Source organism: Phycomyces blakesleeanus (assembly GCF_001638985.1).
Source record: "Phycomyces blakesleeanus NRRL 1555(-) unplaced genomic scaffold PHYBLscaffold_11, whole genome shotgun sequence".
Taxonomy (NCBI): domain Eukaryota; kingdom Fungi; phylum Mucoromycota; class Mucoromycetes; order Mucorales; family Phycomycetaceae; genus Phycomyces; species Phycomyces blakesleeanus.
In genome coordinates, this window is record NW_017265144.1 from 991,421 (window position 1) to 1,004,696 (window position 13,276).

The 13,276-nt window shown below is 38.2% G+C and overlaps 6 protein-coding genes across 6 annotated transcripts; 3 read left to right on the forward strand and 3 right to left on the reverse strand.

The window, feature by feature from the left end:
- Positions 1-48: 48 nt before the first annotated feature.
- PHYBLDRAFT_158931 (hypothetical protein) lies at positions 49-873 on the forward strand. Its single transcript, XM_018433878.1, has one exon. It carries the CDS (start codon positions 179-181, stop codon positions 542-544), a length of 366 nt encoding a protein of 121 aa, XP_018291453.1. The 5' UTR covers positions 49-178; the 3' UTR covers positions 545-873.
- A 1,127-nt stretch (positions 874-2,000) lies between these two features.
- Positions 2,001-5,487, reverse strand: PHYBLDRAFT_39244 (hypothetical protein). The gene is made up of 7 exons (XM_018440119.1): positions 5,404-5,487; positions 5,029-5,300; positions 4,592-4,857; positions 4,046-4,465; positions 3,261-3,944; positions 2,977-3,192; positions 2,001-2,868 (listed from the first exon to the last, which is right to left on the reverse strand). Exons 1-7 carry the CDS (start codon positions 5,430-5,432, stop codon positions 2,266-2,268), a joined length of 2,490 nt encoding a protein of 829 aa, XP_018291454.1. The 5' UTR covers positions 5,433-5,487; the 3' UTR covers positions 2,001-2,265.
- Positions 5,488-5,902: 415 nt separating this feature from the next.
- Positions 5,903-6,884, reverse strand: PHYBLDRAFT_66026 (hypothetical protein; the record flags this gene model as incomplete). The annotated part of the gene is made up of 4 exons (XM_018441573.1): positions 5,903-5,973; positions 6,108-6,293; positions 6,463-6,600; positions 6,701-6,884. 4 exons carry the CDS (start codon positions 6,882-6,884, stop codon positions 5,903-5,905), a joined length of 579 nt encoding a protein of 192 aa, XP_018291455.1.
- A 145-nt stretch (positions 6,885-7,029) lies between these two features.
- On the reverse strand, positions 7,030-8,325 carry PHYBLDRAFT_145809 (hypothetical protein; the record flags this gene model as incomplete). Its single annotated transcript, XM_018431538.1, has 4 exons — positions 7,030-7,093; positions 7,330-7,448; positions 7,526-8,127; positions 8,235-8,325. 4 exons carry the CDS (start codon positions 8,323-8,325, stop codon positions 7,030-7,032), a joined length of 876 nt encoding a protein of 291 aa, XP_018291456.1.
- Positions 8,326-8,534: 209 nt separating this feature from the next.
- Positions 8,535-10,494, forward strand: PHYBLDRAFT_66028 (hypothetical protein; the record flags this gene model as incomplete). The annotated part of the gene is made up of 8 exons (XM_018441574.1): positions 8,535-8,552; positions 8,629-8,694; positions 8,786-9,037; positions 9,140-9,166; positions 9,357-9,650; positions 9,698-9,723; positions 9,825-10,080; positions 10,285-10,494. The coding sequence occupies 8 exons, from the start codon at positions 8,535-8,537 to the stop codon at positions 10,492-10,494; spliced, it is 1,149 nt and encodes a 382-aa protein (XP_018291457.1).
- A 152-nt stretch (positions 10,495-10,646) lies between these two features.
- On the forward strand, positions 10,647-11,630 carry PHYBLDRAFT_133839 (hypothetical protein; the record flags this gene model as incomplete). Its single annotated transcript, XM_018429595.1, has 1 exon — positions 10,647-11,630. One exon carries the CDS (start codon positions 10,647-10,649, stop codon positions 11,601-11,603), a length of 957 nt encoding a protein of 318 aa, XP_018291458.1. The 3' UTR covers positions 11,604-11,630.
- Between the last annotated feature and the right edge of the window lie 1,646 nt (positions 11,631-13,276).

Sequence of the window (13,276 nt, forward strand, 5' to 3'; positions counted from 1 at the left end):
GTACTCGCCCCCCTCCCCTTCCCCCCTTCTTCAGTCACACAAAGCTCTCGACGACTTCTTTTTTTTTGTCTTTTTTCTATTATATTTTTAACATACTACCAAATAAAGAAGGCATTTCTTTTCTTTTGACTTATGGATAGGTATTCGCGTGGATACGACGAACGCTATAGAAGCTATTATGACCGACCTCGATCGGACACTTATCGACCAGGTGAAAATTATCGATCTGAACGAGATTACAGGGACGGTGGTGGACGCAGTTACTCGCCGAATTCCCATTACCATTCATCATCGCGATCGCCTGGGCATGGAGGAATGGGAGGTAGAAGCAGTAGTGGAAATCGAGGGGATTCTTATTCAAAAGACCATCGTTATGGAAACTCTGACTCGAGAAGTTATGCGCATTACTCGTCTCGTGGTCCTTCTCCTTCACGGTCGTCTTCCGATTCTCCTCGGCGATCATCCTATGCGTACTATTCACACCGTCAATCGAACACATCTGGAACTACTTACCCTTATCCTTCTCGACGCTCGCCGTCAATAGAAAATAACCGCCGAGAATCATATGACCACAGACCAACTTATTCTCGCCGATCTCCTTCTACAGAAAGTACACGGAGGGAGTCTTATGACCACCGACAATCTTATTCCACGGGTGCGTCTAATACATCATACCCACCTTATATGTCAAGCCATTACTACAGAGACAGCCATAGTTCGGGATCACACTATCCTTCATCATATACTCCCTCAAGGAGACACTATACTGGCCACCCTCATTCTTCTTTTACTTCGCCTACGTCTCATAACGCTGATGAAGATTCAAGTCTCAGATCAAATAAGAATCCTTCATCCTCTTCAAACACAAACACCCTTCCATCACGTTATTTGCCACCAAGTGGAACAGCATCGTCCCACACAACCTCTGCCATGTCTTTACCTTCTACTCAAACCCCAGCACAAACAGCACACCATACTTCACAGACTAATACTTCAACAACAGATAATGATACGGCAATACCAACAACTACATCTGTATCTGCGCCAGATCAATCAACTGCGGCCTCAGTGGATGCAGAGACCTTAACCGGTCCACCTCCAGCGTCGACATCATCGTCAACATCAACATCAATCTCAACATCAGCAACAGTCGCGACAGCTGTATCAACGACTGCAGCATCAGCAGCAGTAGTACCAATTTTATCAGCAGCCACAACACAAGCATCGGCGGTTGTTTCGGCAACCCTAACAACAGCAGTACCTACAACACCTATTGCAAACACTGTAGCTGCTACTTCAAATGCGGCTCTTACGAGTAGCAATAGTAATAGCAACACTCCTGCCCCAGCAGCATCAACTCCTTCTAGTTCTGCTTCCGGGTTAGCCAGTTACTCTTCATATGCATACAGTCACCACAACACAAATAACTCCTCGTCTCAAGGCCAATCATCTCGACATCACTCTAGTGGATCTCATCATTCCCATTATAGCTTCCATCAATCATATAACCATCACCACACCCCATCAAACTCTTCTTCCACACCTCCTATGCGCCAACGAACAAGCTGGGCGCCTGACCAAGAGAAAGAGGTAATGTATATACAATATGTGAAATTCAGATGGGATGGGATAGAATGGAATAGACTGTATTTGAGAGTAGGCTATATATATATATACATATACATATATATTGTAAATATATATATAAAAAAGGGGAGCATTTACTCAATGAGATCAATATGAACTACATCAAGATGGAACGCTATCATAGTGATCACCGTAGGTTATGTGATGAAGAGGGCAAGATTATGGCTAGTACTCGCAAGAGCCGGTTTGAACTCGAATTAGCCAACTGGGAAGGTAGCAAGCTAGAGCATCAACTGGAATTAGTCCAAAAACAATGGGAAGAAAGTGGAATGGAAGATCTTGTACGTGAACAAGTGGCCTCTCGAAAATCGATTAGTGTAGGCATTTCCCGCTCCAAGATGTCAATATAATTTCACTACATTTAAAAACGCATTTATTGAAGAAGGATGAAAAAAAAAGAAAGTGAAAAAGTGAGAGAGAGAGAGAGGGAGAGAGGGAGAGGGGAGAATAATGGTAATTATGTAAAAAAATTTAATAACCTTATTTTTTGTGTATTGCTTGTGAGATATATTGTGTGTGTTTATATATATTTTTTTTACAAAAAAAAGAAGAAGAAGAAAAGCATAGTATGTTCACTATTTCTTTTTTCTATTTTTGTGGAGACGATGTTGTATTCTTTTACGCATACAGGTCATCATCACCATCTTCTTGCCCAAAGCCAGTGTTTGTGTTACTAACGCCATCCATAGCTCGAACCCCATCAGCAGCAGACTGCTGGCTATCTGGGAATTTGAAAGTACCAAAACCACGAGACTGCTGAAGATTCTGTGCAAACATTTCGTAACGACGGATATCGCCATCGCTTACGGAACGACGAGCATATCTCATGGCCTCTTCAAAATGCGCACGAGTTATTTCTGCTACGCCTTCAATATCATCTTCGTCCATGATATCATCATTGTTGCCACCAGACTCTATACGAGCCTGACGTTCCTTTTCATTACGAATATCCTTTTCAATGTCTTCTCGAATAGCTAACTTTGCAGATCGCTGGCAGATTTCACCAAGATCAGCACCAGAGAAACCGTGGGTGTGCTTAGCGATCACACGCAAATCAACATCAGAAGCAATTGGGGATTTTCTTAGTTGAGCTTCAAGAATAGACAAACGGGAGTTTTCATCAGGAAGTGGGATGTAGATGAGCTGGTCAAGACGTCCAGGGCGCAACAAAGCAGGATCAATTTGATCAGGGCGATTAGTAGCGCCAATGACAAAAACATTCTAAATAATTAATATATAAAAACAAAAAACAAAAAAAAATCAGTCAAATATAAATAAACTATTTTTTTTTGCTTTGCTTTACTTTAATTTCTCTTTTTCAATCAATACCTTTTTTGCGTTCATTCCGTCCATCTCTGTGAGGATTTGGTTGAGAACACGATCACCAGCACCGCCACCATCACTTGCCGAACCACCACGAGACTTGGCAATCGAATCCAATTCATCAAAGAACATCACGCAAGGAGCAGCAGCACGGGCCTTGTCAAATACATCACGAACATTGGCTTCTGACTCACCAAACCACATTGTCAACAATTCAGGGCCCTAATATATGAAAAGAAGAAGTTGAATTAATACATATACATGTGTGTATATATATGTATGGGACTTACCTTGATGGAAATGAAATTTGCCTGACACTCATTGGCAATTGCCTTTGCCAATAAGGTTTTACCAGTACCAGGAGGACCATAGAATAAAACACCTTTAGAAGGACTCATACCGAACTTCAAGAACTTTTCAGGATGTTCGACAGGGTACTGAACAGTCTCCTGTAGTTCCAACTTAACGTTCTCCAGACCACCGATATCAGACCATTTGACGGTCGGGACCTCAACCACAGTCTCGCGAAGGGCAGATGGGTTGTTGACTCCAAGGGCGTAGCGGAAGTTCTCCATAGTCACGGCCAGACTTTCCAGTACCTCAGCATCAATTGTGTCCTCTTCCAGATCAATAAGATCCATTTTCTCGCGGATCTGTTGCATGGCAGCCTCCGAACACAGGGAAGCCATGTCGGCACCAACGTAACCGTGAGTTTCTGAAGCAACCTGTTCAAGGTCGACATCATCACCGAGTTTCATGTTCTTTGTGTGTATACGAAGGATTTCCAGACGACCGGTTGGGTCTGGAATGCCAATGTCAACCTCACGATCGAAACGACCAAAACGACGAAGAGCGGGATCAATTGAGTTTGGACGATTGGTTGCAGCAATTACGACCACATTGGCACGGGCCTTCATACCGTCCATCAAAGTCAACAGCTGGGATACAACACGACGCTCGACTTCACCGTTGGTCTATTGATAAAATATTGGTGTATTTATTTAATTTTGATTGTAATTTTGTTGTTGTTGATAATATTTATGAATTATTATTATTATTATTATTATCATTTTACCTTTTCACGCTTGGGTGCAATGGAATCAATTTCATCAATAAAGATGATTGCCGGAGAGTTCTTTTCGGCTTCTTCGAATGCTTTACGAAGATTACTTTCGGATTCACCAGCCATCTTGGACATGACCTCGGGTCCGTTGATGAGGAAGAAGAAGGCCCCTGTCTCGTTTGCAACTGCTCTGGCAATGAGGGTCTTACCAGTACCGGGTGGTCCATACATAAGAATACCACGGGGAGGCTTGATACCAATCGATTTAAAAAGCTGAGGATGGCGGAGAGGAAGTTCGACTAATTCACGGATTTGGGCCATTTGTTTGCGACAACCACCAATGTCATCGTATCCAACCGAGTTCAGATTATTTTCTTCATCTTCTCGCTTGATAGGTTCACCGTCGCAATGGATAACTGTATCTTGTGAGACCTATAAAAGCAATACAGACGCGATGTTTAGATTAGTAAAGGTCATATATATATAAATACGCGTGTGTGTGCATGTACACATGTAAATATGAATTATAATAGATTGCAAAAAAAAAGAATAACTTACGATGCAGAATTCTTCTGGGTCTGTCTTGACTACTTTGAATTCAACCGGACGCATATTACCGCGTACAACAAACAAGTCTCCCTCTCGAACAGGACGGAAATTGTCCAAAAAGTAGTTTTTGAGGTAGGTCTCAAACAGATTACCTGTCAGACCTTCGACAGTATCATCGATAGGTAGCACGAGAATGCTCTTTCCGTACTTGATATCGTTGCAAGGATGAACACTAATCACATCGCCCAAACGAACACTCAAGTTATTGCGAACAACTTGTTACAATTAAAGTATAAATACAACACAATAGATTTAGAATTCAGTTTAATGTGTGTGTATATTTGACATAATCAATGAATAAAATAACATCATTGTTTGCTTTACTGCCGTTACTTGTCATTTCTTTTTCTTTTTTAAGTAATAATAATAATGTGGATATGAATTACCTTTGTTAATTTTGGCCTTGTTGTCTTCAACGTCGTCGTCAGAAAGGACAATCAAAACAGTATCTTTTCTCTTCTTGCCCTTGACTAGGACAGTATCACCTCTAAAGAGTCCAAGACGCTCCATTGTGTTGTTAGATAGGGTGATGACCGAATTATCATCCGAACTGGCATCATCAACCATTAGCTTATTTGGAGCAGACTTGCGACGAAGAATTGCAGTTGCAGGATCATGAGCTGCATCTACTTCAGGCACTTCACCACCAGCATTAGGGCTATACACATAAAAGACGTATACATATAAAAATAAATAAACTGTGATTTTAAAGAAAGAGAAAAAAGGCTGTTCCTGAATATTATGTATATTTTTGGTTTTACGTTAGCTTATTTTTGTGGTCAAGAGTCATTATTTCTGCTTAAGCGATAAAGAGGTGTAACAAGGCTTTGTCTTTGAGATATATAGAGATACGTAAGCCAAAAGCGCATTAATCGTCACCTTTTGGATCCCGCCTAGCTTTGAAAGGATGTAAGCCTGATTTCTTTTCTTTTCTTTTTTTTTATGCCCAACTGTGTACCATTCACATGATAAGGTTTCGAGGGGGGGAAGAGGGGGGATACAAGAGAGAGAGAAAATTAATACTGTAAACTTGTCCCTTGAGTGTGTGTAATATTATATGTGGATAAGAGATGGGTTGCGGTTTGTGGTACAGATTCCAGTAAAGAAGAATATATATATATACATATATGAAGAGTTTGTGAGAATAATTATTATAAATAAATAAATAATTTTTTCTTTGAAATATGTTAACTGTATGATAAATGTATATTTTATGTATAAATTGTTTTGTGTTAATGTCAAAATGTTAATGTTAATGTTTTATGGGCGCTTTGCCTTTTCTTGTGCAATACGCTTTCTCTTAATCATGGTGTTAATGTAGGTACCAAAGACTATGTGATAATAAACAAGAGAAATAAATTACAAAATACATGAGTGATTTGTGGTTCATTTGTTGTCTACTAAATATTGTACGTATTCTTTCCCTTTCCTATATCTATCTATATATTCTCTTTGTTTGACTTACAAAATATAATCAGGTTAAAGAAAGGAACCCAGGTTGCTTGAGGAAGGAAATTTTGTGCAACGATCATTGAAACAGGCGAAATAACCCAAGACACCTTTTGCATGCCCAAAAGGTTGCTCTTGACGGCCTGTTTGATCTGATTTATGGAAGTACTTCCAGCCAAAACAGACATTGCGCTCACATACACTATATGTATATATCATAAGCATAAGCATAACCACAATCATAATCAAAGAATAAAACACACGTACGCATTAAAATAAAAAAAAAAACAAACAAACAAACAAATAACAATGGATATCTCATCACCCCTCTTTTGTCTGGCATATTTTTCTTCATCTTCATCTCGTCTTACCCGTATTCATGATCGGTGAAATGATTAGGTTGGAAAACAATAATTGGCCCACCTTGACCTTGTTTCCTGTCTTGCCTGCGAACAGTCTATTCATGATTTCATACAAAAAATGGCTCAAAGGACCAGAAAGAATCAAGCCTAAAAACACATACACACAAAATACTTTTAATAAAAAGAAAAATCCTGGTGTCTGTACACGAATACCAGCAAATTGTTCTTATTTATTTATTTTGCTTACCATAGGCAGCCATATGAAGAACACGTTTGTCGATATGTTTTTGGCCAGATAATTTTTGGGCTGCTGCTTCCTGACATCCTGCTAATACTGAGCTAGTGATGGCCTTGGTACGAAGAGGGTTTGCTGCCAGTTGGGCAAGGTACATGACCAAAAATGACCGACTGCTATTAGTGGGAAGCGACATGATAATAAAAATAAAATAAAAAAAAGTTGGGAGAAAGGAAGAGAGAGGAAAAAGGCAAACAAGGGTTTAGGGTCCTTTTTTCTGTATATTTATTTTAATGTAAAAAAAAAATGAGAGAGAAAAGCTTATTGGGGATGAATCGGGATTAATCATTGGATCCAGTACTACTGTTTTCATTGGAGGAATTGAAGTCTGGTAAGTAAGAAAGCCTGCAAAAATACCCCTTTGCCATTGAAGTGTATATTTGACGGAAAATGAAAATGAAAATGAAATATATTAATAAAAAATTAACAAAACAAGGCATATTTTATTTCTTCTTGTAGAGGCGAATAAAATATCGCATATTCTGTACGTCAATGGAATACTTTAGGTGGCTAGGATGTCTGCTTGCAACAAAGTAAGTATCATTCCATTTGACTTCAATCACTAAAACACTTGCCTGTACCACAGCGAATTTTCTGAAATCAGGCACTCAAGATCCTTAACGGCATCCAACAAGGTATAGACCATGTAGGTCTTGTCTCCAACTTTGAGATGAGAAAAAGAACCAGCAGACTCCACAATCTTAAAAATCCACAAAACATCTCATTAACTAACAGCCAGCCAACCAAACAACCAATAAATTTATATCGTAAACTTACCAGCAAAAGAGCTCCCTTCTTCATCGAACTCACAAGCGACTGGATAAGAGCCATTGCAGGGGCCTTCTTTACAAAAAGTTCATTCATTACAAACATAAATGTAATCAAGTCTGCAGACGAAATCAATTCTGTACGCCGTGCTTCATTCTCGGTAGAAAGAACATCTCCTTGCTCATAAATGCACGTCAATTGGTCTGTCGTCAACTTCCAGTCGGTACGAATCTTTTCTTCAAACAACCCAAGTACATCTGCCCATTCTCCAATATCTTGCATAGCCAAATGAACCTTCTGACGGTCGGCTGGTGCCCGTGTCATTGCTGCCGCAATACTCACCAACTCGGACCCACTTCCTGATCCAACAGCATATACCAGGCTGTTTTTGGCAAGCACCCTAGACAGTTGGGGTCTACAGAAAATCTCATAGTAGCACAATGCTCGTCCAGGTACATATGCGGCACTGTAAACTTGCAAGTTTTCTGCATCCGTAAAGATTCCTTCGTAATCTCTTTGAACAAAATTGGCCTTGATGCTTTGTAAGGTCTTTCCAAAGTCAGGTCTTGAGAATGTCGGTGTGCATGCTTTTAGAATCAGAATGAGAATGCCTGACAAGTATTATAGATTATCAATGCGTTAGTTAATGACAATAAAATAAAATAAAATAAAAATGTCCCCCATTTCTTTCTTTGGTTAATAGCAATTGCTTACAGACTTTGCTCAGGATCACTTCCGAGGATCTTTTTTCGTTCACGCAAGGCAGCCTTGTCATAGCTGGCCTTTGAGCTTTGGGCCTTATCTTGCATTTTTTTTTAAAAAAATGTCACAATGAATCTTTAAAAAAAAAAGATGGAATGAAAGGGAGAGAAAAGGGGGAAATGAGAGAGATCTTCTAAGCCACTAGAGGGTCCGTGAATATTTCAAAGAATGTCTTGACTGCATATAAAACATTATAATCCCGCCTGCTTAACCTCTTTCTCTTGTCTGCGTGCTTCTTTTTCTTCTCTTAAAAACTATGCCTGAGATTGCAGAAGTAAGTTGTCTATTGCGTTATTGTTGTTTTTAATAAAACAAGCTTAACCTTTTTGTCTAATTTAACATGCTTCAAGGTTGAGAATGCTCGGCGCAAATGTCATCTCAATTGTGTTGGACGTAAAATAGTCAAAGTAGAAGTAGTGAGTCATATATATAAAAGGAAATAAGAAGAAAATGAATGTCGCCCAAGTTATTGTCAGAACGCTCTGATAGAAATGTGTGTGGCGGTAGCAACCAGACCCAATTGTATTTGCAGGAAAAGAACCAGCAGATATTGTAAAAGTATTGGAAAATAAGAAAGTTGTGGATACAAAAAGATGGGGGAAATATTTTGTGTTAAGCAAGTATAAGCAATACAGCTGGTATATTTTTTCGATGCTAAATGAAAAACAATACATATGTACACCAAATGGCCTCATAAATATAGTGCTTGATAAAGGGCCCCACCTGGTGTGTCATTTTGGAATGACAGGCACACTCAAGGTATTAAGTACCATGTTATATACAAAAAAGGCTCTATTTCAATCGATTATACTTCTGTGCTTATTGTTTTTTTTTAAAAAAACGTCTTTTCTGTATTCAAAGTTTAAACATAACGTAGATAATTTGCAGGTAATAAAAGAAGTGTAAATCGAAACAATGGGTTTTTTTTTCTTTATTTTTTTAAAGAAAAAAGGTGTCTTTCATCATTAACAAATAAACTAATTTAACAATTCTTTATTAATCTGTGTATGCGTGGACTGATATATATATATACTATATGGTATATTCGATTCAATTTTTCTTTTTAAATTTTATTTAGCTACACAATGATAAGCAAGCCAAAGACTCGACCTGGCCACCTAGATTCTACAAAATATTGCTCACATTAAAAGGTCCTCAAGACAAATCCCCTATGGATATGGCACTGACGGACAGTCGTCGGTTGGGCCGTATTCGGCTAGTTGGCGGAGATCCACTCAAGAGTGAGCCGATCTCTAAACTTGGTTTTGATCCAATATTGAATCTACCCAATGAAGACACCTTTACAGCTTTGGTTCAAAAACGTGCCATGCCTATCAAAGCATTGTTACTGGATCAGTCATTTTCTGCGCAAGTATATCCCAAAAAAAAATTAATAGACATACACTCAAAATATTGTAGTTTACTTACACAAAGACTTTAAAATTGTACATACACATATACACACAAATGCATGCATATATGTATGTATGGGTATACTTAATGTGTTTCTCTCTCTATCTTAACAAATAAACAAAACAAAAAATAGTGGCGTGGGTAATTGGGTAGCCGATGAAATCCTGTATCATTCCCATATCCACCCTGCACAATATGCAAACACTCTTTCGACAGCACAGTGCCACACGCTTCATCAAAATATGGAGTATGTTTGTCGGACTGCAGTCGAAGCAGACGCAGATTCTTCACTCTTTCCTGACAACTGGATAATGAACTATCGGTGGAAAAAAGGCAAAGGCAAAGGAAATGGTGTTTTACCTAATGGACAAGTTATGGCGTTTGAGACGGTAAATATATATATATATCATTAGATTTTATAGCCTTTTAGAGAAACCTTTAGGATAATTACAGAAATTAGCTTGTGTTGATCAGTCAGAATATTTAGTACAATATATAAAGATTATATATACACTTATGTATACACTTATATATTAAATTGATTACTTATCAACACACACACATACACATACATAATTGATTCAAATATGTAGGTCGGTGGTCGAACAAGCTGTTTTGTACCTGAAGTCCAGGTTCTTCCCGAGAGTCAAAAGACAAAATCTGAAGTAAAGACCAAGGTTAAAAAGAGACCTATCAAAGAAGAAAATGACCAAATTACGGAATGTATTAAGAAAGATGGGATGTCAAGAGCTGAGCGTTATATAAAACGTGCAAAGACTAAAGCAAATAGCTTGAGTGTTTAGCATATGATTATCGTACTTCTTTTTTTTTGTACACCGAAAACGACAATAAAATATAAAATCATTAAAATTCACAATATAAGTCCTGGTTTTATTTTAACCTTCATTGTATATTAAATTTCAACAACTAAAAAAACTAAAGAACATAATAAATCATGAATCCAATAACCGTTGTAACTGGTCTGGCTGTCTTGGGTACCTACTTATACACTGCCAAAAAGAATCAAAGACGCCTGGCAGCAGTCCCGGCCCGTAAAGAGCGTGTGGTCATTCTAGGATGCTCATCAGGCATTGGTAGAGAAACAGCATTAACGTATGCTGCACGCGGTGCAAGTCTGGTTCTTTTTGCACGACGCATGGCCATGCTGGAATCGCTTGAACAGGAATGCAAGGATCGAGGTGCGACCAAGGTCTTGGTTGTCCAAGGTGATGTGGGATCCCAGGTTGATCTAGAGAAAATCAAGACACGAAGCCGGGAAGAGCTGGGTGGACTGGACACCGCAATCTATTGTGCAGGCATGATTTCTGTCCGCCCGTTTTTCGAAGCCTGTAATATCGAGTTCCAAAAATCGTCAGACCAAAAGAGCCATTACACAGCTATTGAAACAAAGAGTACAAGCTCATACGAGGCGCTCAAGAAAATTACGGACATTAATTATTTTGCAGCAGTCGAGGCTACACGAGTCTTGTTGCCTTTGATGATCGAGACGTCCGATATGCCCAACTGGATTGTGATTTCGTCGATGGCCGGTAAAGTAGGTGCTCCTACGCGTGCAATGTATGCCGGGTCCAAGCATGCGGTCCACGGATTCTTTGACTCGTTGCGGGTAGAAGTGGAAAAGTATGGAGTGCACGTGGGATTGGTTTGTCCGGGTACGGTTGATACTGAGCTCAGAGCATCAGCAGTCGACAGAGGAACAGGCGAGATTGCTGGATCAACCAAGGGCAAATTGTCGCCACAGTCTGTAGCCAGTCGTATTGTGGCTGCCTCTGATAGACGAGAGAGAGAGGTGTATATTCCGGTCATGTTTGGATATGCAGCAGTATGGGCCAAACTGGTGGCAAGCGAATTGGTTGACTGGGCAGCAAAGCGAAAGTACAGCTCTGCATAGAAGAAAAATCACATATATATATATCCCAAAAAAAAAATAGGAAGATAGGAAATGAAAATGATAGCTGGGCCACAATAAATGTATATCCACCTGGTCACTTCATTAGTTTAACATTACCCCAAAGTAAATAAATAAAACATACACATACATACACACACACACACACACCCATATATATATATAACAGTAAACTGATTTGCATAGGCTTTAAAATTTTTACATGTATTCAAGAGTTGGAGATTTCGCTTAATATATTTTGTTGTCATGACATTTAATGATAACAAACTTCATGATGTAATATGGTCATATTCAGTGTGTAAATTTTTATTCAATTTTAATGACTAGTTTTAGGCTTCTCTATAAAAACTATACAGTGTGTATTATACTTTTTTTTACTTGACTTAAAATATTTGTATAGAATTTTACAAATAATAATAATAATAATAAAAAGGTGGGAAGGGGAAAAGAGATTGGAGATTATTATGCTTACATCTTGACTTGTAATACAACATTTTTTATTCTCTTTTGTGTTTGCTTGAAATACTTGTGTGGCGCAGGTACTTGGCTGTGGTTGGTGCTTAGCAATGGCTTTTTTTCGGATTTATAACTGTATGAGGTGTAGTGGGCTTATTGCTTGTAACGATGATTTTAAGAATACCTTAAATCAGCCCTGATGTGTGGCTTGCAGCATATTCATATATATGAGGTTAGGATAGTTATATAGACCTAACATATGCTAATGTATGAAAACGAAATAACGCATAGCCTAGAAATCCTTGTTTACCCTTTACTAACATTTAATATATTGTCAAGTTGCTAGAATTGTGCCTCTTGCCTGTTCTTTTTGTACCTTTAAATAAACTTCTTCCATTTATTCCCTGCAAAGCTTTTCAGATTAAGAATATATAAAAGGAGAGTGTGTGAGGCTTCAGACTAGTTCACAAGAAAAAAAAATACGCTTACTCTATTTGGGTCAACAACAGAATAAAAATAAATGCAAGGGATTAAAACAAGAGTTGGCACGCTTGACTAAATTTGAGTATTTGGATCTTGGATATAATATTAAACCAATGGATGACTACATTTTTACTGATTAACAAACTACCACAAAGAGTTAAGTCTCTTTTTCGCTTTTTGGTTTCTGAAACACGGAAATGAAAGCAAAGCAAAGCAAAGCAATTCAAGCCAAAACCAAAGCATACCTTCTTTACATTTATCTAATTCCTTCACACATGTAACTAATACTATAAGAAGTAGTGTGTGTGTGTATGAATTCTGGAGGTACATTAATTAATAATGCTATAGGCGATTCTTTTAAAAATTGTGTATTTTAATAAACATTTATGCATCTCTTACTTTCTGGTGGTTTGATAAACGTTAAGCACAAATAAGTTTTCTTTATAATCTTCTATAGTGTCTATAATGCAATGATTATGAGATTTTGCTTTAAGAAAAAAAAAAGGTTAATTGGATGATTTTTTTTTCAATGTGTGCTTTATATATCTAATTATATATTATGATAAAAGTGTGTCCACTGTAATTTCTTTTGACAGCTACTGATATATTTATGCACACTGATATATTTCTTAGAAACATTGGACCTCGTCATATGTTAAACTTGTATTTCATATCCCTAGTTAACTTGCATTAGATTTGTGGTAGGCTGACGAGTG

Coding starts and splice junctions, on each gene's coding strand:
- PHYBLDRAFT_158931 (XM_018433878.1), top strand. CDS start 179: ATGACCGACCTCGATCGGACACTTATCGACCAGGTGAAAATTATCGAT.
- PHYBLDRAFT_39244 (XM_018440119.1), bottom strand. CDS start 5,432: ATGACTCTTGACCACAAAAATAAGCTAAC. Junction 5,301..5,403: donor GACCACAAAAATAAGCTAAC/GTAAAACCAAAA, acceptor TTATGTGTATAG/CCCTAATGCTGGTGGTGAAG. Junction 3,945..4,045: donor TTGCACCCAAGCGTGAAAAG/GTAAAATGATAA, acceptor TTTTATCAATAG/ACCAACGGTGAAGTCGAGCG.